Source organism: Vulpes vulpes, chromosome 15 (assembly GCF_048418805.1).
Source record: "Vulpes vulpes isolate BD-2025 chromosome 15, VulVul3, whole genome shotgun sequence".
NCBI classification, from domain to species: Eukaryota; Metazoa; Chordata; class Mammalia; order Carnivora; family Canidae; genus Vulpes; species Vulpes vulpes.
The window spans coordinates 104287750-104312271 of record NC_132794.1 but is presented as its reverse complement, the minus strand read 5'-3'; the positions used below and the strand labels follow the sequence as shown (position 1 = coordinate 104312271).

Sequence of the window (24522 nt, the reverse complement as noted above, 5' to 3'; positions counted from 1 at the left end):
CAAGCCCTGAGGGGCCAGACCGCCGTCCGCCACGGTGGGCTGTTCCACAGCCCCCTCTCTGGACCCAGTGTAGACTTGGGTGTCCCGGGCGCCCCCCCGGTGTACGGGGAGAGGAGTGTGTGTTCGGGACGGAGCGGGGGGGGGGTCGGTGGTGGTGTCCGCAGCAGGGCTGCGAACGAGTGAGTAGTCCCAGAAATTGGGGCGAAAGGCTGTGTACGTGTTTGGGCGTTTACATTTATTATTATTTTCAAATTTACTCCTGGAACAGTCAAGATGGAGGTTAGCTTAGACATTTCCTGAAGCCAGGTCTGGTTTAAACGCAGTGGCCCGGGGGGTTCCGCTTTTGTCTCCTTGCCCGAGCTCCGGGAATGAGAGCGAGAGCGAGAGCGAGAGAGGCTGCGTGTGCATATGTGAGTGCGCGCGCGCTGGCGTGGAGCGGTGCGTGGGCACATCCTGCGATCTGGGCGCCGAGGGTCCGAGTCCGAGTGCGTCTCCAACGCGCCAAGTCTTGAGTCATAGCCGCGAGTGACGTGGGGAAAAACTTTGTGTTCGGAAGGAGGGTCTGGTTCGATTGCACTAGGACGGAAGAAAGAGCCCTTGTGCATCGTGCCCTTTTGTGTCTGAGTGTGTGTGTGTGTGTGTGTCTGTGACAGCGAGGAGGGGAGGGGGAGAGAGAGAGAGAGAGAGAGAGAGAGAGAGAGAGAGAGAGACTGGCACCACTCGCGGCCCGCTGCATAGCGCTGCGTGTCCTGTGCGCGCGTGCTGGGGCCGGCGCCGGGTCCCGCCGCGGACCGCGGTCTTCATCTGCGGCGCCCTGTGCGCGAGCCTCAGAGGGGACTGGCGGGTGTGCAATGGGGCGGCGGGAGCAGGAGCAGGCCCAGGGGCCTCAGGCTGGGAAATCTGGCCTCGGAACCCGCTAAGCCTCCGCGCGGCTTCCAGTATCCCTCACCGGCAGCGGAGAGCAGAGGGGGGGCTCTGCTCGGAAATCGTCCTGGCCCAACTCAGCCCCTCTGAGCCTCGAAGATTACCGCATCTTCTTCCTAGCGCAGAGAAGTGAGCCCGGAAAGGGAAGGAAGGGGCGGGGACACCCCCCAAAATAAATAAATAAATAAACAAACTGGCTCCCGTGCACAGCTGGACACGGTCGGTTGCGTCCAGGTTGGTGGCATCTGGAGAGAGTTTTCTCATTCTGTGGATCTGGGAACCCATCGCCGCTCCTCCGTCCCCTCCGCCCCTCTTGCAGGCGCCCTTCAAGTTTGGGGTCCCGGGGACGCGCTCGGCTCGGGGCTGCACCTGCCCTGGCGCTCCGGGGCTGCGGGCCGGTGCGCTCGCCCCGGGCGGTGGCGTTGACCAGCCCGAGTCCAGGGCTCTGGGCGAGCGTGAGCGCGAGCGCGGCGCGGACACCGGGGAGGGAGCGGAGGACGCACCGCGGGTAGGGGCGCGCGAGCCGGGTTTCGGCTCCAGCCGGGACGTCGGTTCCCCCTCGCCCGGCTGCCTCTGAAAGGCGGCGAGCCCGGGGAGGAGCGGGGGACGGCGACCGGGGGCAGCGATTGGTGGTTTGGGTGCAGAGGGCCGGCGGCGGAGCGAGCGAGCTGGCTGGAGGAGGGGGCGGCGAACTTCGGCGACAAGGGGCTGTTTCTGCGCCGGGGCTGGAGGAAGAGCCGCCGCGCCGTGTGCTTCGACCCCCGGCAGCTGCTGGCTCCGCTCGCGGCGCTCGGAAAGTAACGTTATTTATTTATTTGCTTGCGCTCAGCCTCTTGGGTTGGCCCCGATAGACACCCCTCGGACTTTGGGAGCTCGCGTCCGACCTCTCCAGCCCCCCCGCCCCCGCGCGTGCGGGAGGCTCCCCGGAATACACGTACATGCGCCCCCTCCCCCCCGCGCGCCCCCTTCCTGCGCCCCGACCCGGTTAGGGGTGGGCCCTCACCCGGGCGCTAGAAAGTCCCCCAAGGCGGGAGCAGGGGAGGGCAGAGGGGCGGGGGAGGTTCTAGCGCTCTCGGCTCTCATTTCAAAGCGCGCTCTTCCTTCCAGGTTGGGTCAGACCTGAACCCCCAAAAGCGGAGCCGCCTCCCACCCGCGCGCCAGCCGCCCGCGGGGAGCTGAGTCGCCGGCGGCGGCGGCGGCGGACGGACCCGGGAGTTTCCTCTCGCCCTGGATGGAGCTGAACTTTGGGCGGCCGGAGCAGCGCGGCGGGCCGGGGATCGCTGTATGCTGAGCTCCCTCGACGAGACCCAGCGGCGAATCGGGGTTTTTTTTTGGGGGGGGGGGCGGGGACCCGCTGCGCGCCGGCACCATGTTCCTGGCGACCTTGTACTTCGCGCTGCCGCTCCTGGGTAAGTCGAGGCCGCCGCTCTCTCCAGCCCGCTGAGTCCTTCCGAGGGGTACTCGCGGCAGCCCCCCACCCCCCAAATTGCTGCGCTGTTGCGCTCGGTGTGGGAGGGCGAAGTTTCGTTTTGGGGAAGGGGGTCTTGAGTCCTCCGCACCCTGGGCTTGGGAGGCGGGGATGGCGCGGTACTTGCCCGCAGGCTTTGTGCTTGGGTTTTTTTTTTTTTTTTTTAATCTCCTGTGCTTTTTAATGGCCTATCCTGGCGGAGACTTAAGGGGTGCGAGCCCCCCCCCCCCCACTCCACCCCGCCCCGCCCCGTCCCCAGCCCGGGGACCAGCGCTCCTCGAGAGTCCCGGGAGCTCGCGGAGGCGCGGCGGGCAGGTGGGGTGTGGGCGAGCCTCGGCCTGGAGAGCAAACTTCGGAGGGAAAACTTTTCCCCGAATCGTGTCTGAGCGCTCGCAGACCCGGGCTCGTCCCGCCTCGCCCCGCGCCCGGCCCGCGGCCGCCCTCCTCCCTGGAAAGCCCCCGGGTCCCGTCGGGCGGGGCCGAGCCCGCGGCTCCGGGAGGCCGAGCAGCTGCTCCCGCCCGCCTGCCCCGGAGCGGAGGGGCCGGCACGCGCGGTGGGCAGCGCGGGCTCCCGGGCAAACCGCAAAAAGCCCGCAAAACCACGCGGGGCGGCGGCGGCGTGGGGGGGGGAGCAGGCGGCGGGAGATCCCGGGGCGCCAAGAGGACTCCCCCGCGGAGAGCGGCGGGCCCGCGGGCGAGCGCCGGGCACCCCCAGCCCGGGCGGGCGCGCGCCCTCCCCGGAGCCCGGGGCTCCGCGTCCCTGCCCGGCCGCCCTCACGCTCCCCCTCCGCCCGCAGACGTGCTCCTGGCGGCCGAGGTGAGCGGCGGGGACCGCCTGGACTGCGTGAAAGCCAGCGACCAGTGCCTGAAGGAGCAGAGCTGCAGCACCAAATACCGCACCCTGAGGCAGTGCGTGGCGGGCAAGGAGACCAACTTCAGCCTGACATCGGGTCTGGAGGCCAAGGACGAGTGCCGCAGTGCCATGGAGGCCCTCAAGCAGAAGTCTCTGTACAACTGCCGCTGCAAGCGGGGCATGAAGAAGGAGAAGAACTGCCTGCGCATCTACTGGAGCATGTACCAGAGCCTGCAGGGTACGCGCCGAGCGTCCTGGCCCCCCACCCCCATCCCTCACCCCTCACCCCTCCAAGGCAGGCGGGCCCCTCGGCCGGCCGGGTCCCGCTGACCTCATCCTCCCTCGCTTCTCCCCAGCTGCAGAATGAGGACCTTTCATTGGCCCCCAGGGACAGCAGCAGCTGGTGTTTGCTGCCTCCCGAGCAGCATTGTTGGGGCCTGGTTGTTGGAAAACCCACGAGGGGGATGGGGGATACCACCCTTCCCCCCCTCCCCCTCGGGCCTGCTGACCTCTCTGAAACCTGGTCAGAGATCTGAAAGGACAGGCCAGGAACTCACAACTTCTCTCCAAGGAGAGCTGGCTTCAGAGGGTAATAATACAAAGACTTGCCCTGAATCGTGTCCGGAGTTCCTTGCCTTTCTTCCTCCCTTCTGTGTATTCTGACATGAGATAGAGAATTAGGAATAAAAGGTCCAGCAGAATCCATTCTGTCTTTACCTCCTCCCCAAAACCTGATCAAAGGCAGATGTGTGAAAAACCATTTGTCATCTTAGATTAGCTGAGTCTTGAACCAGCTGGTGTGGTTCAACCTTGGTTAACACAGGCTTGGGGAGCAAAAGGACCACTTGTCACAAGCATCCATTCCAGTGGGAGTTTCTTCGTCCTTGTGGGCCAGAGGTGGCTGGTGTTTGTAAATCTAACACAAACATCCAGCGCACTGAGTGTCTCTGCTGAGACACCCAAAATTTGTGACATACAGGTTTGACCTCTCAGCCTCTTCCTCCGAGTCTATTACAATGAAAACCTGTTTTAGAGACTGACTGTTTAATAGCCAGTGTACTGGCTTTCTGACCACATGCCATGTTGAGGAGCAAAGAAATGGGGGCCTCTTTTGGGTCACTTTTCTTCCATTGGCTCCTGGAGGTGAGCTGGGCTGGTGACATCACTGGTTCCTTCCTCTCTTATTTCATTCCTTTGCAAAGAGTGGGAGAGTTTTCTGGCAAGATCAGGCTGGGTTGCTCTCCAGTGTTTTCATGGCACTCTGGGGAGAAAAAGGACAACAGAGGCAGAGGGAATGCAGAATAACCATAGCCAAATAGATGCATTTGAGATCTCTGAAAGTTTCAGCATCTTTTTGTTACACAATCATAACATAATTAGAATTTAGATCCAGCAACAAAAATTCCCTGAAATATGTCTGTTTTCCAGACCTAAGCCCAAGCTTTCTGTTGTTTTTAGGAAATGATCTGCTCGAAGATTCCCCTTATGAACCAGTAAACAGCAGATTGTCTGATATATTCCGGGTGGTCCCATTCCTACCAGGTAAGCAGGTTCGTGTTTTCACTCTGATGCCTTTGCCTGCTTGCAATCCGTTGGCTTGCATTCTCTTTGGCTCTCGGATAGTGTATAAGTAGATAGTTGAATGGCACAGCGTTTCTGGGAAATTAGAAATAGGATGATGATAATGAAGAAGCAGAATGCCTAGAGATGATTGTATGACTTGAAAGCAATTCTAAATGAAGTAATGTGGTGTGGTGATTTGAACGAGGTTGGAGGGAGGTGACTTGTTTGAATTCTTTTTCACATTGAAATATGATTGGCTAGCTCTTGCATAGGGAGTGCCACTTCTGTCTGTAGGTGGCAATCATATTCCCTGCTTGCTACATACCATTCGCAGCGCCTCCCTGGAAATGGGATCCGTTTAAATGATGCCACTTATTTTATCAGACTTCTGAAGATAATCTTAGATTGTTGAACAATTTTGGATGGACTCGCTTGTCTGCCTTTGATTTAAAAGATTAAGCTCTACCATTTGTTAATAATTCTATTTTTAATTTTTCCTGAGCAAGTGTGCGCACGTATCAGAGAATGTATTACTGCCCCCATGGCCCTTTACAAAGTGGTCTCGTTTCCCATGGTTTGTTTTGTCTCTCTTTGCAATTCTGCGTTTGTTTTGGAAGTGAACTTAGTTTTAAGGATTAAGTTTTTCATAACACTGGCATTCAGACAGCCCCGTAAATAATGAGCAGGATAGTAATTTCTCTTAATGACATACAGATTTCAGACTGATGTTGTCTTTATTTGTTTACTCTTAAGACATTTTCTCAAGTATATACAGCCATCACAAATGATATGTTTTCTCCGTGGTTATACATGGTGGTGAATGTTGAATTCCGTGAAATGATAGTTTGTTATTGGTGAGAGTGTTCTGGTGTTCTAAACATTTTCTCTTTTCCTGCAGAAGGCCATAGAACCAAGGGAGTATGTAAATATCGATATTATGTGTCAGTGTATCATATATACATTCATTCACTTACAAACACATCCATTGAGTACCTACTATGTTCTAGCCATTGGGATTTTGGCAGTGGGCCAGAGAGATGTCGCCTCTGCCCTCATGAATCTTAGGGACAGCCAGCAAGTGGCATTTATTAAGCCCCTATTATATTCCAGACACTGTGTTAGAATTTTTTTTAAAAGATTTTATTTATTTATTTGAGAGAGAGAGAGACAGAGAGAGAGAGCAGGGGGAGGAGCAGAGGGAGAGGGACAAGCAGACTCTGTGCTGAGCACGGAGTCTCACGAGGGGCTCCGTCTCACCACTATCATGACCTGAATGGAAGTCAAGAGTCAGATGCTTAACCGACTGAGCCACCCAGGTGCCCCTGAGTGAGGCTTTTTATCACTGGGGCACATGGGTAGCTCAGTGGTTGAGCGTCTGCCTTTGGCTCAGGTTGTGATCCCGGGGTCCTGGGATTGAGTCCCACATTGGCCTCCCCGCAGGGAGCCTGCTTCTCCCTGTGCCTATGTCTCTGCCTCTCTCTGTCTCTCTCTCTCTCTCATGAATAAATACATAAATAAATAAATAATCTTCTTTTTAAAAAAGATCTTTTTATCATTAACTTAGGTAACCATTTTCATGTGAATCTTAGGTATTATTATTTCCATTTTAAGAATGAGGCAATTGAGGCAGTGTGAGGTTAGGAAACCAGCCCAAGATCATAAAGCTCATGATTAGCAAAACCAGAATTTAAAACCAGACTTGTTTGGTTCTAAGCCTTTGTAATATCTGTCCCTTGCTACCCAGAGTATGGTCTTTTGACTAGTAGCATGGACATCACCTGGGAATTGGTTAGAAATGTGGAATTTCAGGCTCCGTCTAGATCTACTGAATTAGAATTTGCATTTTAAGAAGATCCCTGGGCTGGGTGCTTCATATAGGCATGAAACTTAGGAAGGATTCCTCTATATTATTATTTTGGTTTTGATTCAGAGAAGTGTGTGTGTGTGTGTGTGTGTGTGTTTTGGGATAAGATATGAGGGTTTAAGTTTAGTATCAGAGGCATTCATACATTGTCCAAATAATGCTAATAATTTCCACTCCACATCCCTACTAATAATGCTCCTGTCCCCTTGGCTCAGAGAGGGCAGTGTTTCAGGTACCAGAGGAAAGATGCACAGACACTTCTGAGCTCTCATGAGAGCAGGTCTGTAAGAACTGGGGTGGGATGTGGCCCATGGTATACCAGGAGTGAACCTGAACTTCCTGGTGCTTTGAGGAGCAGTGCCTCCTGCCTGCTGCCTTCCCCCTAGAAGTCTTACTCCTTAGTCTTTGTGCTGATGCTTGGAGGGTTATGAGACATTCTGTGGACAGTGAGAGTGAGGAAGCAGGCAAAGAGGAAGGTTCACTTGGGTTTCAATTTCAGAATTGCTATGGACTGTAGGACTGCAACAGACTCATTTTCTCTCCTTGGCTCTCTCTTTTCTCTCTAGTCCTAATAGCTCATTATTCTGAAGGAAGATTGCGGTCACCTCCCGAACCCACCCATTCACTGGACTCTTCAATTATGTTTTCAATCCTTGCATCCATTCTACAGTTAGAAAGGCTTGGTCATTCCCAGATACTGCTGATTTGTCTGAATTTCTTTTATTAGTATTGGAAATTCTTCTGCATTTGGACCAAGCTTCACTCATTCATTTTCTTGGGTCCCTTTCTCAAACAGGTTTCTTTTCATAGCAAATATGACCCTGACTTTGTGAGACCTGTCCTGCTGAGAACCCAGGAGGCATAATGAATTAATCAGAGCCAGGAAGGCCTTGTCTGGAGCTACATTTTATCTCCCAAGGGCATTGAATTTAGGTTCCAGCACTAATGAGCTTTGACCTCTGACAGTGATGGTGTTCCCTAAGTGGGTATAAGGAAGCCAAATGGAACCTTGAGAGGTTTTAAGTCATTGAATAATGCATATTATCTAGTTTGGCATTTGTAGGATAGGAAAGGACAGAGGAGCAGGATGATAAATGTTGCTCTTCGTGGTTTGAATCTGAGTTTCTAGAACATCTCTTCAGTCTTGAAAATCTCTCTGAGGAAACCAGGACAGCAGGGCCTCTGCCTTTTACAGATATGGTAACAATCAGAGTTTCCATATTTGGGTTTCTTTGCCCAATGTGAACAGAATGTTTATCCACATACATTAAGTGTGAGCTGAAACGTCTCACTGAACAAGACATGTTTGACATTTTTGTGTTTCCATTTTCTTCGGACTCCTCAAACCCACAGCCATCTTTGCCATTGTTTACTTGATCACCAGTTAAAAAGCCATATTGAGGTGCTGTCAGTGGCCTGGCAGGAACAAAGAAGGGAACAAAAATGAGATAGAGTCTAAAACCTGTCATCTCTGTTTTGAAGCCTGAGCTGCAGGAAGGATATCAAACAGCTTCGTCAGGCGAGAACTGGAAAATTGCAGTGGGACAGCCCTTGTGGAAATGTGTTGGTAGAAGCATTTGGCCTTGAAAGTACTTTTAAGAGCTCCAAGAGGGGCCTTTGTTGTGGGTTGATGTCAGTGTGGTTTTTTGGGGTCTCAAAAAGGAAGAACCAGGAAGTGAGTGGAAGTGTGTACAAAGGAAAGAGGGAACCAGTGCAAGAAGATGTTGGAGGAGAGGCCACGGAAAAGTATCTTGGGAGCCAAGAGGGCAGAGTCATGTGGGCACATGGAGCCCCAGAAGACGAAACCACCACGTGTGTTTCACATCTGCCATGCCTCTGCTCCTTAACTTTGCCTTTTCTTCTTTGTGCAAGTTCTAGAAGCAGCAAGAAGTAAATAGTGATTTGAAAGGGAGATGAACCTTTTGGCCATGTATTTAGACTCTTTGGAGGGGGAGAGCAAAGTAGCAAGAAATTTTGAAAGTACAGTGGGTGACAAGAAAAGCCTGAGGATGGAGGATCAAGGAGGATAAAAGCACCTCTATGGCAACAAGAGAAAAAGGGGGCTCCGGGGTATCAAAGTATTGACTGGGAGGTCGGATTTTGTAGAGAAGAGTCAAGAGATGCCAGCCCTTTCTGAAAAATCACCAAAGCCGGTGGTATTGCAAATAGGAAGCAAGAAAGATATGGGGAAAGAGATATATTAGGATTTGAACATGCTGACTCTGTTTTGGTGAAAGTCAAAGGTCTAGCTCTCCGGCTCTGTCATCATTTCCTGCCAAGTCCTAGGAGTGGTCTAGACCTTCCCAGAAAGCCTTTAGGATCTTGACATCAGTTCCCATGCAATTGGAAATAGTTGCTTCAGGAGGAGATGCCCCTAAACACTCTTTTGAGTCTGGCCCCTTTTCCTGAATGATGCTGTGAATAATAAACCATGTTTTGCATTTCTGTTTTAATGTGCCGTCATATTTATGTCACTGTGACAAAAAAAAGCTTTCTTAAAAATTTTACATGCTGAAGTAGAGTCTTTTAAGGTCCTGTGCTGTCTTGGCAAATCAGGACAGGAGAGAAGTGTTTGTAAATACCAGCTACTGAGGTGTGTGATGGCCCTTTGCTTTCCACTGAGCTCTCCAGAATAGCTCTAATTATGTTGTCCCCGTAGTTGAGAATCCCCACTGGTTCCTTATTCTCTGTTCTGACATGTAAACTCCTTCGCGGGCCAGCTTGCACCCGCCTTCCTTCTCCAAGCCCCATCACTCTCTGTCCACTCAAGCAATCCACTCCCTAAGCATTTCATGTGCCTTCACTTCTCTGTGCCTTTGTTCATGCTCTTACCTCTGATGGGGAAGTCTCTGTTAGTTCCCCAAGACCTAGATCCAGTTTCATCTCTGGAGGCCATGCTGGAATTCCCCCAGACAGGCACTTCCACTTGAGATGCCTTCATGCTGCATTTTGCTCTTGCCTTTGTAGTAGCTGTGAATCACAGAGTATTGGACTTATGTATGTGTCTGTCTTCCCACTGGAAAGTTGGGGGACCCGCTTGTTATGCTGGGTGTGTGCTCAGCCTTGAGCCTTCTTCCTGGTTCTGAGTGGTCATCTCGTTAAATGTGGGTGCTTGAATATCAGAGATAGGCCGTAGAGATCTAGTCTATCGTTCTGTCTTTATAGATTGGAGCTCAGAGAGGGCAAATGACGTGGCCAAGACTATACTACGCTCTAGGATCTTTGTGAGGACATGGCAGTGCCTTAGGGGAGGTCAGTGTTGGCCTCTTTCTGTTCCACGTGCTTTCTGGACAAACTTCGTCCAGCCCTGGGACTGCAGCTACCATCTCCCACTGATGACGGACGCAGAGCCTTCCCTCCTATTCCAGCCTCTCCTGAGCTCTCAGCCAGCATTTCCAGCTGAGTCCTGGACAGGTCAGCCTGGATGTATCTCAGTCTTCAAACCCAGCACATACAAAATGTATCTCATTGCCTCTCCCCATGTTCTCCTTACACCTTTCCCTTCCCGGGTCACCTGTCTTATGTATGGCATTGTCTGCCTGACTTGGAAGCTTTGAGGTTCCCGCCACCCCCTCTGCCATCCTCATTCCTTCAGCCAGATCTGTCACCAAGTCTTTTGCAGTCTACCTCCTGTGTTTTGAGTCGCTCTTCTCTCTCTCCATTCCCTAAATATACTCGTCTTATCTCTCACTTGAAGTTTGCATTGACCTTCCTGACATCCCTGTGTCGAGTTCCTCCCAACCCAACCTGGCCTCCTCATTGGCAGGCCTTATCTTAGCACCCCAGTGATTTAGAGGAACTCTCCGGCTTCAGTCTGCTTCCATAGATTCCTCTACTAACTGACCTTCCATCTCAGCCCAGCCGCCCCACGTCCAAACAAGCCAGTTGACCACCTGCTGTCCCACTAGGGCCCTGGGCAGCTTCACGCCTCCACCCCATTGTGCACGCCAGTGCTTGAGAGAGAACACACGCTCTCGGGTCCGCTGACCTGGGTCCATCCTAGACCCGGGTGCATCCCTTCAGCTTGGGCACCCCACTTGAGCTCACTGTGTCTCAGCTTCCTTGGATATAAAATGAGATGGAGCTTATTACCTTACAGGTTCTTATGGATTTGAAGATGCCGCATGTAAAATACTCACCTAGTCCCCAAAGCATCCTTGGCCCCCAGTGAGTCTCAGTCATTCTTAATGCTATGCCACTGCCACACTTAGCTGTTGGCTTCCTCCTCACTCCAAGACCAGGACTCTTTGCAGCAGATCTGGTTTCCGGGTCCTGGAGCAACAAAAGGAGGACAATCCCGAACCTTCAGGAAGGCTGCTCATAAACTACCCTGGACCAAAATGAAAAATCTAGCCTTTATCTAAAGGGCTCTGGAGGAAAGTCCTGTCTCTTAATAACCTCTTTTGAGATTTAACATCCCTTTGGGGAAGGCCTCCCTTATTCCTGCTCTGAATCCCTGTGGTCCTCTGGGGCCCTGTTTTTCCGCTCTTTGGTCGGAAGTGAGTATGCTGCAGCTGGTGATCACCCCGGGTGGGGGCTTTTCCTGTGCTTAAGGATTCTTGTGATCAGCTTTCCCTTCTCAGCTTGACTGATTCCCATTCTTCTAACCTCTCCTCATAAATCTGCTCTCCAGTGCCCCTCAGAGCAAGAAGAATTACTGCTCCCTGAGAAGGGCATGCCTTAAACCTGGGAGAGGCGTCCGTCTCCACAGGCTGTGCTGAGTACACTTACATCTCACTTTCACAGACCACTACTTTTGGTTCGAATTCTTTCCCTCTCCAGCCCCTCAGCACCTCATTTTACTTACTTATTTATTTTTTTTGGGGGGGAGTTAGAAAAATAAGAAATTACAAACAGGTTGAGAAAAGGAAAAGGAGTTTAAATCACCTAGTCCCAGCCCCCAAAGATAACCACTGTAAACATGAGATATGAGAGTTGATATGAGAGTTTCCAGAATTTTTTCCTTTGTATATGAATCTGCATATGTATTATGCATATACACACATACATATATACACACACGGCTCTCTCTTATTTATTTATTTATTTATTTATTTATTTATTTATTTAGTCATAGGCTACACATACTTTCTGATTACCTGCATGATGACCTGAGGAATGTGTGTCTTCTTGTATCACTGAGCACTTCCCAGAGGCAAATTTTGTTACTTAGATTTACTGTCGACCTCGAGACGTTTCATGGATAAAACAAGCAGGTCACTCTAGTGGCTAGATACTTACGGCCAAGGCCTGACTATTCCAGTGAAGGCTATGAAAGTAGAGACAGTCAAATATTTTTTGCATAGCGTGACTGTAGGTCCAGTTACTAAGAAGAGGGGAGATAAAACATCAATGAGTGACAGGTAATTGCATGAACTGAAGATTGTTACAAGGTGCAAAATTATTTATAGCCAGTAGGTCCTCATTCCTTCTCCTTAGTCCTCAGAAGTGTTTCTTTCTGCCATCTCATCTCTTAATTATTCTGCTGTCCAAGCTTATTCTTTCCAAAGGATGTCCTTTCTTGGTTCTCCGGAATATAGTACCAATTCACAAAAGAAGGTGTCCAATTGTTTGGTGCAAGGAGCACTGGTCTAGGAGTCAGGGGACCTATGTTCTGCTTCCAGCTGTACCTCTCACTGGCCACTGACCTTGGGCTAGTGTCTACCCTCCCGGAGAGGTAGCTACTCCTTTTTTTTAAAATGACAGCAGTGGACTAGAATGATCTCTAACTTATTTTCCTTCTTTTTCTAAGGGACTGCATATTGAACCTTGAGTTACTGGGACTTACTGTTTTTCTTTCGAGCATTATCTTCATACCAAAGAAACTTGTGATCTTGGTATATATATATATATATATATATATTTCACATTAATAACCCTTATAAAGCATGATTTATTCAATATACACTTTACTTGAACCAGAATGTGTTTAAAGCATCTCATTTGGATACATGGAAGAAGATGAAACAAAATAAGAAGTAAGTGGGAAAAATAGGAACAGGGGAAAATGAGATAGGAAAGAGAAAATGAAGCCAGGAAGGAGTGAGTTCAGTAGACACAATGCATGTCAGAAGATTATATTTAAACAAATTAAATTATTAGAAGTGCCGTGCTTGTTTTACAAAGGGATAAATAAAATCACTGGGTTGTAGATGCAGTAGGACTTTTGGAGGTCATTCTAGTCCAATCCCTTTATTCTACTGATAAGAAAACTGAGAGTTCCATAAATTTCTAGGGCAGTAGAACATAAATTGCGCAAGACAGTGATGACAAGTAAAATTAGGTGTGTGTTTGTTTTTAAATTGATATTTGAAACTCTCCACATCCTGGCATTTCCCCCACCTCCTTTAAATTGTCCTTTACCTGCTATGCATCCATTGAGACGGCACACTTGATTTTTACACCGTGAGGGCAAGAACCACAGCCATTGGCTTTAGTTAAGGGAATCATTGTCTGTTGTTCTGGAATTGTTTCAGAACAAGGGTTAATTAATAAGTCTCTGTTTGGCAACAGGAACCAGAAGCCGGAATGTTAATTTTCATATTTTTTGGCCCCCTTCAGAGTCATCTGCAAGGGAAAGTGAGAAATTATTTTTTGCTGTAAGCCCTCCCAGCCTTCAGATTAAAAAAAAAATTAATCTTTCATCTGGAATTTTTTGTTAAAGAAGCTAACCACTTCCCGTAATTTAGAGACTCAGCTAGCTGGGTCAGTGATGAAAACGAATGGGTGATTTGCATAAGGGGCTAATTTATTATGTCCCCCGGGCATTTCTTTCATCTCTTTCCATTCTAATTAATGTTCTAAGAGGGTCTATCACCATATCAGAAATTAGGGGTGAAAGCAGCCATTGTTAACCTTTATTCTTATGATTTTTTATCTTCTGTGATCTTTTAACCATCTTCTTTTCATATCCAAGAATTTACATGGATAGGGCTGGGGAGTGTGTGGAGAGGAGGTTTCAAGGCTGTGCTCTTTTATGATCTTTATTCGAATAGAAGATTATTGTAAAAAATAAAAATGACTCGGGATAGTTCTCCAACCACAGAGGGAGTTGCAAAACGTACAGAAGCACAACCATGGTGCAGAAATGGTTTCCAAATTCGAGTCCCGGAAACACGTATAGAAACACGTGTATACACACAGAAAGTTCTAGATGTATTTGTATATCTGCCAGTTCGTGTCTGTGTGTATTGATTGTGTGTACATGAATGTGGCTATCTATATTATTAAACGTTTTGCCTCAAAAAGATCTTCCTTGACATGTGTTTCAGTTGGTTCTGGCTGTGACAAAGGCAGCTGTGTGTGAGAGAGTGTGACACAGCTGAGGAAAGGCAAGAGAACAAGCAATTTCTTCGAAAATCAATTGCAATTTACTCCTACTAAATTGGCCCAAGGTCCGCCCCGTCCAAGCATTAGCATATGACAGACTTTTAATCATTTGGTCAAATGGCCTATTTTTGGCCAAACCACAGCTCCCTGGGGATTCCACCCATCAGTCCCAGAGCTTTGTAATCTTTAGACCTGTGCTCTTTTTTAAAGGGGAGGTAGGTGTGGGGAGAGGAGTGCCCCTGAAGAGCCCCGTGGAGTGCCCTGCACTGTCCAGCCCATTCATGGGCACCATTCCCTTTTGGTCCCCGACTACACTAAAGGCTCCATATTATCTCCAATTCCAGAGGAGGAGACCTGGGGTCAGAGAGGTTGAGTAGCTCTCTCAGGACCACATAGCTGATGAGTGGAAGAGCTCCAATTCTCATCTCGCTCCTGCCTCTCTTTCTGCTGTTACGTGGTGAACTGGACCTTTGGATCCTTTAGGTGGATCTTGAGGTGAAGATATCTAGTCCCTTGTCTCCATCCTTAGTTCCTAGTTTTTCTTCCTCTGTCTTCCACCTTAAAACACCATTCCACAAAGGGCCTCTAATGTCGAAATACAAGCCAATATCTATTATTTTAGTATTTATCTCTGCATTCTGTTGGGTTCTTAATTGACAGCCGAAATCCAGAACATGCACGCTATTAAAACCATTCCTGCGGAACTGCAGAAATATTAACCAAAGAAGCAATTTCTGGATTGTATCTTTTTTCCATTTCAGTGTGAGATGGAAGGCTTCTAAAGTAGAGCAGAATGCCTAGGGCCATTTTTTGTCATGTTGTCATATAAATAGCATTACACAGTGGTAAAGAAAGGAATACATAGTTTAGTCCCACTCTAAGGTGACCTAATATGCTATTCATTTGTCTTCCACCATGCTGGTACCACTTTCCTTTACGTTTCTCTGAATGGTCTAGGCAGCACCATGCCGACTGTTATTTCTATTACCCTTTGCACATTATCGTTTGGTATACAGTTAATAATGTATGAAAATAAGTATTGATTGCATTCTTTGTAGGAACAGGCCAGCAGGTTTCTTAAAGCCCATGTTTATGAAATGTTTCATTGATCCCTGTTACTATGAGTTTCAAACAAACTCTTGATGAGGAAGATACCAGGAAATCCGTGAATTCTGGAGAGACCCCATTGGGACCACTGTTCTCTTGTGCTCTTGAATGTAGCAAGTGGCATTCAAATGAGAAAAGGGGTGAACGGTCTGAAACTCTAAACATATTACCAATGAGACCTCAGGGGAAATAAAAAAAATAATTTCAACAGCTGTAATGAGCTAAGGGTTTTGCATGAAATACCTTGGTGTCAACCTTATTTAATAGTAGGTATTCTTAGCCCTACTTGATGCATAAGGAAACTGAGGTCCAGATAAGAAACTTGTCTAAGGGCACACACCTAAGAGTTGGTTGCTGGCTCTCATCCGGGAAGTCTGGCTCCAGAATCTATGCCGTAGCACCCACTTCACATATATAATAGGAGAGAGTCTTGGGAAAGTTAAGTGCATAAACTGCATGAAGGATTTTCATGCATTTTGTACTGCATGAAGGATTATCATGCATTTTGTACTCGATTGATCTATCAATCTATCTATCTAATCTATCTAATGCATATATTTATTTTAGAATAAAGAGAAGAATTGATCGGTTGCTGTGATCTCTGTCAATTTTCAGTATTTCAGTATGATGGAATGACATTTCTGACATTCACTCATCTGATATTCATTGAGAACTTATACTGTGAGCCTGATGTGAAGTCTAGGTGATTCAGCGGTAAATAGGACTCTCTCTCTCTCTCTTTTTTTTTTGTTTAGGGATAGGTATAAACAACAAAAACTTATGATGCAAAGTGGTAGGTGAATGAGTAGAACTTCACCGGGCTCATATATAGCCCAAAGGAGGAAATAACTGACTTGATAAGGTTGTGGGTCAGAGAAGACTTGCTGAAGGTGACTTGGGGCTAGGTTTTGAGGAGTGGATAGGAGTTTGGTAAGGAGGGATGGCTGGAGAGGGTATTCTAGGCAGAGACAACCACAAGGGCAAGGGCAACAGGTGTCTGGGGTGCTGGAATTAAGCCGCTTGCTATGGCTGGAGCGCTAAGTACAAGCAGTGGTGGAAGCAGAGCCAGGCAGAGAGGCAGGTTTGCCACACTTGGGGGCTGGCCTTTGGTCTCAGCAGACCCGGAGAAGGATGATGGCTAATCTTCCTTGGCATTGCTGCATTTTTAGGCTGAATCCTATGGAATTGCCATTTTTGTAGGTCAGCACGGCAGAAAAGCAGAAACTGCACGTGGTTCGACTTAGTATAGTTTTGTGTTGTAAAAGCATACACAGGGCTCTGGATGGTTCTAGACTAGGCCTGATGAGAATGAGTAAGTTCTTATCACACAAGATAGCTTCTGGGGAAGTAAAAAAATGGGGCCAGGAGCACTGCGCTGTCAGCCTCAGTTCCTGGTAGACTCAGGGCAAGTGTGTGTCGGGTTCAGGTTCCAGTCTCCCAGTCTTATCTTCTTTTTACAGTGGGGGAAAGATGCACAAGGCTCCAGAATGCAAAGACCCAAGTGCACACAGCTCCCCATTTAGATGTCAAAGGTGGGCAGAGGATCAGGAGTACATGGGGCTGCTTGGGCCTCACAGGATGGTCCTGGGAAGGTGGGTGGGGATGTGTGTAGAGCAGATGACAACATAGCAGACAGGTGCCCGCAGGAATGAGTGTGGGAAGCAGAGTAGTCAGAAGCCAGGTCATGAAGGGTCTTAATGATCATGGTAGGAGAGCATGTCACTGAAAATTGTTCTTTTGACGTTGAGTTATCTGGCCAGTGAAAGGAGGTCTGTCCCATGGGGCAGTGGGAATGAGGACAGTCTGGGACCCCTGAGAGGAATGAGTCTCCACCAGCCCCCTACAGCTTCCCATGCCCAATCCCAGTGCTGCCCTCTGTCCTGGGCTCAGGACTAGCTTCCACTTTTTCACTTGTGGACAGTGGCTCAGGCTATCCTCCTGGCTGGGAGGGATGGCTCTGCCCGGCCTCTCCATGGACCTTTGTTACCCTGATGGATAGAACTTGTTTGGGGGACTCAGTGTATGGGCTTGCATTTTCATTTGTTTTCTGTATATTATTTTATTCTTCTGGTTCTCTAGTCCTGTGTCTCACTTGGCTGTTTTCTGCACCAAATTCTCAACTTGCTTCAGAACCTTTTGCAAGAGAGCGTCTGAATAAAAACTCAAAGATTCTAAATGCAGGGAGTTGTCTTAATTGAAAGAGATGCCCGCTCACCCTGGGGCACGCCTGGTGAGGGAAGGATGAGGAAGGAGGGCTGCTGGGACTGCTGCCAGTAATTACTGGAGCTCACAGAGCTGGTTCGGAAGAATTGACTGAACCCTCTCTCGTGTCCTTTCTTGAGCCCAGGATGTGTTCGTGACATTGTTTTAATGCTATTGTTGGAGCAGGGACAGTGGGGAGATGGTGCTGCCCTTTTTGGCTGTAGCTGATCTCTGGGTAGGAACGCACCCAGAGCTGGGCAGCACTTTCCCACATCAAGAATCACCAGGCAGACCATCTGCATTCATTCCAGAGATTGGGGTGGGGCTGGGGAGGGCCAGAAGATGAGGTCCTGATGATCCTGGGAAATTAGGAAATGTGGAAGAGCGGTGGTAAAGAGCAAAAGTCTGGGGGTTAAGCACACCCAGATTTGAGTTCCACATTCCAGCAATTGCTAGCAGTGGAACCATGGGTAAATAGCTACTCTGTTCTAGGTTCTGTATCTGAAAATGGGGATAATAAGAGTATCCAATTCATAAGGTTATTGGAGGTAACACTTAGGAAGAGTGCTCGGAAGTGCTCAGTAAGTGGTGGCTGAGTGACTGCTAGTCTTGGCTTCTAATGTGTGCACTAACTCCCTCCTCTCCCAATTTATTAGCGTGAAACAGGAATAGGAGATTATTTGGGTGGATGCAGATCTCTTCTGCTCTGAAAACATAAAATGAAAAAGAGAGGGAGACATCTGTCACCATACCTGAAGTTGAGATCGCTGATTCAATTCAGCCCAAAACTCGGATTATCTACTCTAAAATTGAGAAGCAGTCATGTTTTTGGAGACCTTACTCTGTGACTGGCACTGTGCTGGCTGTTAGGGAGGTGGTGGAGAACCTGAAAGGAAGATCAGAGCCACGGAAGGAGATGGAGGGTGGGGAGGAAAGATAAAGGGAAATGTGTGAAGGACAGAAAATTCTAGAAGGAGGTAGCAGGGACTATCAGGGTGTAGGGATATGGGGAGTGGATTCCAGGGGAGCCAAGGCACATTGGTGAGGAAAGAAAAGATGTTCACCCAGCATGGAAAATTTATAGTGGATATTCTAGCCCTAGGTTGAGTGGATTTGAGTGTGGTGAAAACCTAGTGGGTTTATTATTATTATTATTCTCAAGAATGTTTAAAAAATGTAATGTTTGCAAACAAAGTAGAAACAGTGGAGGCATTGTTTTCCATTAGCAGTATAGGGTTCACTGGCTATGGGTACTTTTTCATTCTTGTCTTCCAAATTGTAATTTTAAAAGATGAGGCATTTCATATTCAAGAGTTTCCTTTGTCTGAAATAAATTATTCATTTCTACCCAGTTTCAGAAACAATGAACATAATACTTAATGTATCACAATTAAGCGAGTGTAGTTTCATATGAAATTATGTTCTGTGCATTTTGGTGGCAAACAGAGCAGTGTATCCTATATCTTGTCGACAGTTGTTCCTCATAAGCAAAACATAAAGAAGTAGAAACTCAGAAATGCATTTTCGTTCCTCTCCCGGTGGAGGAGGGGTAAATTTAGACCCAAGAAGCCTTGTTTTTGACATTCCACAGCTGTTGGTGGCTACCTCGCTCTGCAGAGAAAGGGAACTTACTGCTTCTATATTGTGCATGGGGTCAGGTGAGGGTCAGAATTCTTGAGCACTACCCATTCATCCCAGTTCCCTTTGTCTGGGTTTGAGATCTTTCTAGAATTGTCTCGTAGAAGGGCATTTCTTAGGGATGTGCTGGCTGAGATTTGCTGGTGATGACTTCCTTTTGGGTTTGGTGGCAACTGCTTTTTGAATGCTGGCTGGTTTATCATGTGTACCTTTACCAAGGATCTGGGTCTTGGAGTACCCTTCTTGTGCCAGGATCTCCTTAATGAAAATAGGCATTGCCAGCTAGGGGTGAGATCTCCATAGGAAGCCTCTTCAGGCTTGAGAGTTTAACTGTGACGGTCCCCAGGCATGTTTTTGAGAAGCCTCCAACTCAAGTCCTAGCCCTGAGGTCAGAGTCAAAGCTGCCAGAGTGGTTGTGAAGACATTAATTGTGAAATGCCTGCTGGCTGCCCAGCGGGAGGATTCGAGATGTCTTCATAGGTCATTGCGTTTAATCCTCACAAAGGCCCTGTGGATTGGCCCAGAGTGGAGGTGGGGAGGATTATTCACATTTTTACATAAGAGGAACCCAAAACTCAGAGAAGTCAAGTGATGTGCCTTAGGCCACACAGCTAGTTGGTGTAGGATGCTGAACATGAGCCAAGCTTACCCAGCTCTAAAGACCTAGTCCTTACATGCTGTTCTGCTTGTTGCCTTTTTGACTGTTAGGTGAAGAACAGAAGCAGTCAGTTGCAAGATGGATTCTCAGCTACCTCTGGTCTAAGCACTAGTTTATATCTGAATGGAAAAAAAAATGACATCTTTCTAATTTGGGGGGAGATTTAGAAAGTAGTCTCTGGACTTGGCCAGGAGTTTCCCCAGATGCTTCCCTGTTTTGACTCTGGTTTAGTTTGTCGAGTGCCTTCCCTGGCTGGTTGGACTGACCACAGGCCTCTAATGATATGGGCATTCTTGTGGTCCTTGCTTCCACTTGTGGGCTGGTACCACAGCTTGGAGTATCTACTGAGTCCCTTGCTCTGACCAATATTTCCTGTGTGAGGTTCAGAGGACCCTGGAGTTTGACTCTGAATTTGAGGAGCTCCCTTATAGAATATATCCATCCAACTGTCTGCTGGATAGTTCCATCAAGATATTCTGACCAGAAGTCTAGCAAGTTCCCTATTGAACTTTCCCTCTCTCTTCAACCTGGGAGTGAGGCAGAGGCATGTTAGAATCTTAAGGAGAGGTCTTTCTCTTTTGAGGGGAGCAGTGCTGTGGTGCATAGAATGTGGATTTGGGGTCAGGCTGGATTTGCATCAGACTTTATCAGATCATGACTTAGGCAAGTTCTTTAACTCCTGTCAGCCTACCTGCCCGATTTGTCAGGTGGAGATAATAGCTACTGCACAGAATCACCATAAGCTTGGGATCTCGGTGGTGTGAGTGTCTAATACACTGTGTGGGGGCCCCAAAATGATAGAAGTTCTTTTTTTAAAGGATTTATCTATTTATTTTAGAGAGAGAGAGAGAAAGAGAGCAAGTGTAGGGGGGAGGAGCAGAGGGAGGGGAAGAAAGAAACTCAGGCAGACTCCATGCTGAGCCCAGAGCCCGAGGCAGGGCTCCATCCCAGGACCCTGAGATCATGACCTGAGCCGAAATCAAGAGTCAGACACTTAACTGACTAAGCCACCCAGGCGCCCCCTGATAGAAGTTCTTATTGAACAAATGGGAACATACTCATTGGCCTCCAGACATTTCACTGCACGGAGGGAGGGGATGTGCGAGCCTGGCCCTTGTGCCATCCTTCCAGCTTTCTCGCAGACTTTGTGGCTGCTTCCGCAGACCCCTTTGTGCATTTGTAGTTGCCACCTTGAGATGAAAGCTCGAGGAGCAATCGCCTGGAGCTACTATCATCAATAGTAGAGAGCAGCCACACCATTGTGGTACCCTGGGTACCTCCCTTGGTATAATCTGTGGCCCTGCCTTCCGGTTACTTAATTTTTCCCAACATTCCCACAACCTGGCAGAGCTGCTGCAGTAGCACCTATGGAGGGTCAGTCGTTGACTTGTGCCTCCACACCCTTGCCCTTAATTAAGACAAAGTGCAGTGTACTCAGACCTTCCAGAAAGGGCTCTTAGCAGATCTGGCTGGCACTCAGCTCCTGTTGCCGAGTACTCCAGAGACCGAGGCAAGTTCACACGTGGGATGAGTCTCCTGCCTTGAATGCAGAATTCTCCTGTGAGGAGCAGAACCAAACAACGTTTTAGACAAGCACTCTGATGTGGGCCAGAAATTCCTGGCAAATATTTACCCTAGATGTAAAACACTAAGTTAAAGGTTGTTTAGAAAGCCTTAAAATAGAAAAAAATTATACTCAGGGTTTTATTTTTGGTAATTGTAAAAAAAAAAAAAAAAAAAAAGGCCTTCATTGTTTTCCATTTCATCTGAGCTGCCTTTTAAGATACAGGATGATGACAAAGCAGTGTCCTCCCTGGCCCGCCCACTCCCCCTTGCTCACTCAGCCTTCATCTGTGTTTCCCTCTCAGGCACATACCTCTCCTGTGACCCGAGTGACTCTGGTGTTTTTTGCTCTGTAAGTCCTGCCCTGTGGACATGGCACCATCTCAGCTGGGGGACCTTATGAATCTCCAGGTGCTGAGCGTGGATGCCCCTGGTGGCAGATTTTCCGCCCCATTATCTTCCGGGAGTGAAGAGATTCTACAGACTGTGGTGTTTCAACTCCCAGAGGAATGGCACTGGGACTTGAGAAATTCTTGACACGTGTCAGGTGTCTGGGTTTGAATCTCTGAACGTCCCATTAAATAAATTACTTTCTTTGGCTCGACCTCTCTGTTCCTCTCTGGAAAAGCAGAGTATATGATGGGTCTTCCCAGTGGTTCAAACCTAGCAACTTCACGTGTTTTGTGTTGTCATTGTCCTGTGGGCAGAGCTGTGGTACTCTGAGAGCTGGACCCATCCCAGCTGTGTTGGTTGAAAACTGTTTCACTACGACCAGGTGATTTCCCCAGGAACTTTTTTTTTTTTTAAGGATTTTATTTATTTATTCATGACAGACACACACACACACACACACACACACACACACACACACACGACACAGGCAGAGGGAGAAGCAGGCTCCATGCAGGGAGCCTAATGTGGAACTTGATCCGGGTCTCCAGGATCACACCCTGGGCCAAAGGCAGGTGCTAAACCACTGAGCCACCAGGGCTGCCCCCCTACCCCACCAGGAACTTTCTATTCTGACTGGCCACCTGCCCTTCCTTGCTCTGTCAAGGATCTTTGGATGGCTTCAACAGATCATCAACAGAATTTTTAAATATTAACAAATTTTAAAATAGCAATAAATATCTACCAAGCCAACCTTTTGTGGGCTAGGCGTTGTGCTAGGTCCTGAGGGCACGGACACAGACAAGACGGATGAGGCCCCTGAACTCACGAAGCTTATGGTCTAGTGGAGGAGATGTCATGAGTTAAAACAAGCATTTTCGATCATCAGTGAGTACTCTGAAGAAGACAGAGCATTATGATAGCAAATAGAGGGGAAAGGAAAAATCCCATTACACAGGGAAATCAGGAGGGATTCTTTGAGGAGTTGACTTTGCCCTGAGACGCTAAACGATAAGGAAGAAGTGATCCTTCTCAGCACTGGCTGAAGTGCATCATTACAGCACAGAGGCCTCCAGGAGGGCGAAAGGCTGGTGCACTCTTCATAAACAGGGATGCCAGGGTGGTGGGGCCCTGTGTCTTTTTCTCAGTGATGATCATCTCTTGCTGCCCTGGGCATGGGACCAGCGATGGGGTGAAAGGCCACCACCAGGGATGGGGAGGGAGCTATGGTGGGGGGTGGAGTTGATGGTGGGAGCAGTAGGAGGCTTCCGGGCTATGGCATCTGCTTTCGGGTCTCACGTAACTTGTACAGAAAAGGATCCATGGCTGCACAACTCCACTCTAGAATTCTGAGATTTGAATAAAGCAGCTGAGTCGGGGACTTTGTGTCTTGAGTGTGACCAAAGTGACCAGCTTTGTCCTGCTGCCTTGAAAATGTAATTCTTCAGTGATAGTTCTCTGTTGGGGACTGTTCTCTACTGATTTGTCTCTTTAAAAAAAATTTAGAGGGAAATAATTATAGAATATTAGAGTTGAAAGAGTCTTTTATGAGCCCCAAGTCCAGGTCTTGGTTGATGCACCGCTGGCAGAACTGGAGACTGGAATGGTTAGGGCCGAACTGGTCCAGGAGCTGAGTCCCAAACTCCTTTCTCTGCCCTCAGTAGACATATGCAGAGTGTCCAAGTAAAACAGGCTTGAAGGATGGGGAGACTTGAAGGCGTGACGACTTTGTTCCTGCAGGCATCTGGACTGTCCTCAGAAGAGGAATTCTGAAATAGCTGGCTCCCTGCCCACTTCTCTGGCCTCGTCTTGTCTCATTCTTCTCCAGAAGGCTCAGGGGCTCTTCAGCCACTCTGCCGTTTCTCTGCCCCCAAACACATCGAGTCTGTTCTGTCTCAGAGCCTTTGCGCTTGCTGCTCTCATTGTCAGGAATGTTCTTTCGTTTCGTCTTCACTTGGCTGACCCCTCCTTGTCATTTTTAACCCACAGGCTTCCATAACCACCTAGCCAAATACCCCACCCCCTTTCTGCTCTATTCTTTATTATATCTCCCTATTTCATTTCTTCATAGGACTTAGCCACTGTCCAGCATTATTTTGTTGATGTACTTGTTTCTCTCACTAGAACGTTAAGTTGTAGGAAAGCAAAGACTTCGCCTCATCTGGCTTGTTCACTTCATTCCTAGGAAGTGGCCTAGTACACACCTGGCAAACATTTGTTGAATGAGCAAATGAGTGAATATGCAGTGAGGGTGAGCCAGGTAGTATTTGGTGCCCGGCACTTGTGAAATAGGTCAGAAGGGGACACAATCATGCTTTTAGGGAGCTTGCAGTCTTGGTAGACAGGTGCTTCTATAGGATGCTTTCTCTTCTGAATGATGGAAAACTGACTGCTGAGAGGCTGGCATGATAAAGGGAATTTGTTAGCTCTTGGAATTTACCTCCAGAGGTAAGGCAGCTTTCTGGCACTGTTAGCAAGAACACGACTTCTTGAACTCCAGACTTGGATCTGTCCTTTATATGAAGGTATTATCCTCAGGGTCAACAGAGTGACATGTTCCAGAAGCTCCACACTCCTCATTCATGGTCCCAAAGGGGCCTCAGCATTTCTAGACATCTCAGCCTCACATGTGCTGTCTTTGGCCAGGTACTTGGTGATATAGCAGTGATCAAAGTCGGGTTGGTCCTGCCTTCATGAAGCTTATCGTCTAGTGGAGGAGAGAGTCACAAAGACCTAGAAACTCGAAGTGTAAACAGTGCTCTCAAGGAGAGGCAGATGGTGTAATATAAGAGCCTGTAGTAAGGATCAGATGTGGCCTGCCTGGGAAAAGTGCTCCAGGCAGGGAAGGGGTGAGGCGATCGTGTGAAGGAGCAGGTGGGTAGGGAGGCCAGTGTGAGATGAAGACTGGTGAAGTCATCTCGGGCTGGTTGGGGCTCTTGGGAGGTGCAGGCCTGTGGACTCAG

The 24522-nt window shown here is 48.4% G+C and overlaps 1 protein-coding gene across 6 annotated transcripts in view; it reads left to right on the top strand.

The window, feature by feature from the left end:
- Positions 1 to 432: 432 nt before the first annotated feature.
- GFRA1 (GDNF family receptor alpha 1) overlaps positions 433 to 24522 on the top strand; it is a 203553-nt gene continuing 179463 nt past the window's right edge. Inside the window, exons 1-4 of one of the 6 annotated variants that reach the window (XM_072740188.1) lie at positions 433 to 1158; positions 2032 to 2333; positions 3190 to 3483; positions 4704 to 4787. In XM_072740188.1, coding sequence (XP_072596289.1) covers positions 2294 to 2333; positions 3190 to 3483; positions 4704 to 4787 — 418 coding nt within the window. In that variant the 5' untranslated portion in view covers positions 433 to 1158; positions 2032 to 2293. Of the gene's footprint in view, positions 1159 to 1416; positions 1722 to 1882; positions 2334 to 3189; positions 3484 to 4703; positions 4788 to 24522 lie in introns of those variants that run through there. The other 5 variants (XM_072740191.1, XM_072740186.1, XM_072740190.1 and 2 more) reach the window with 5 other exon arrangements.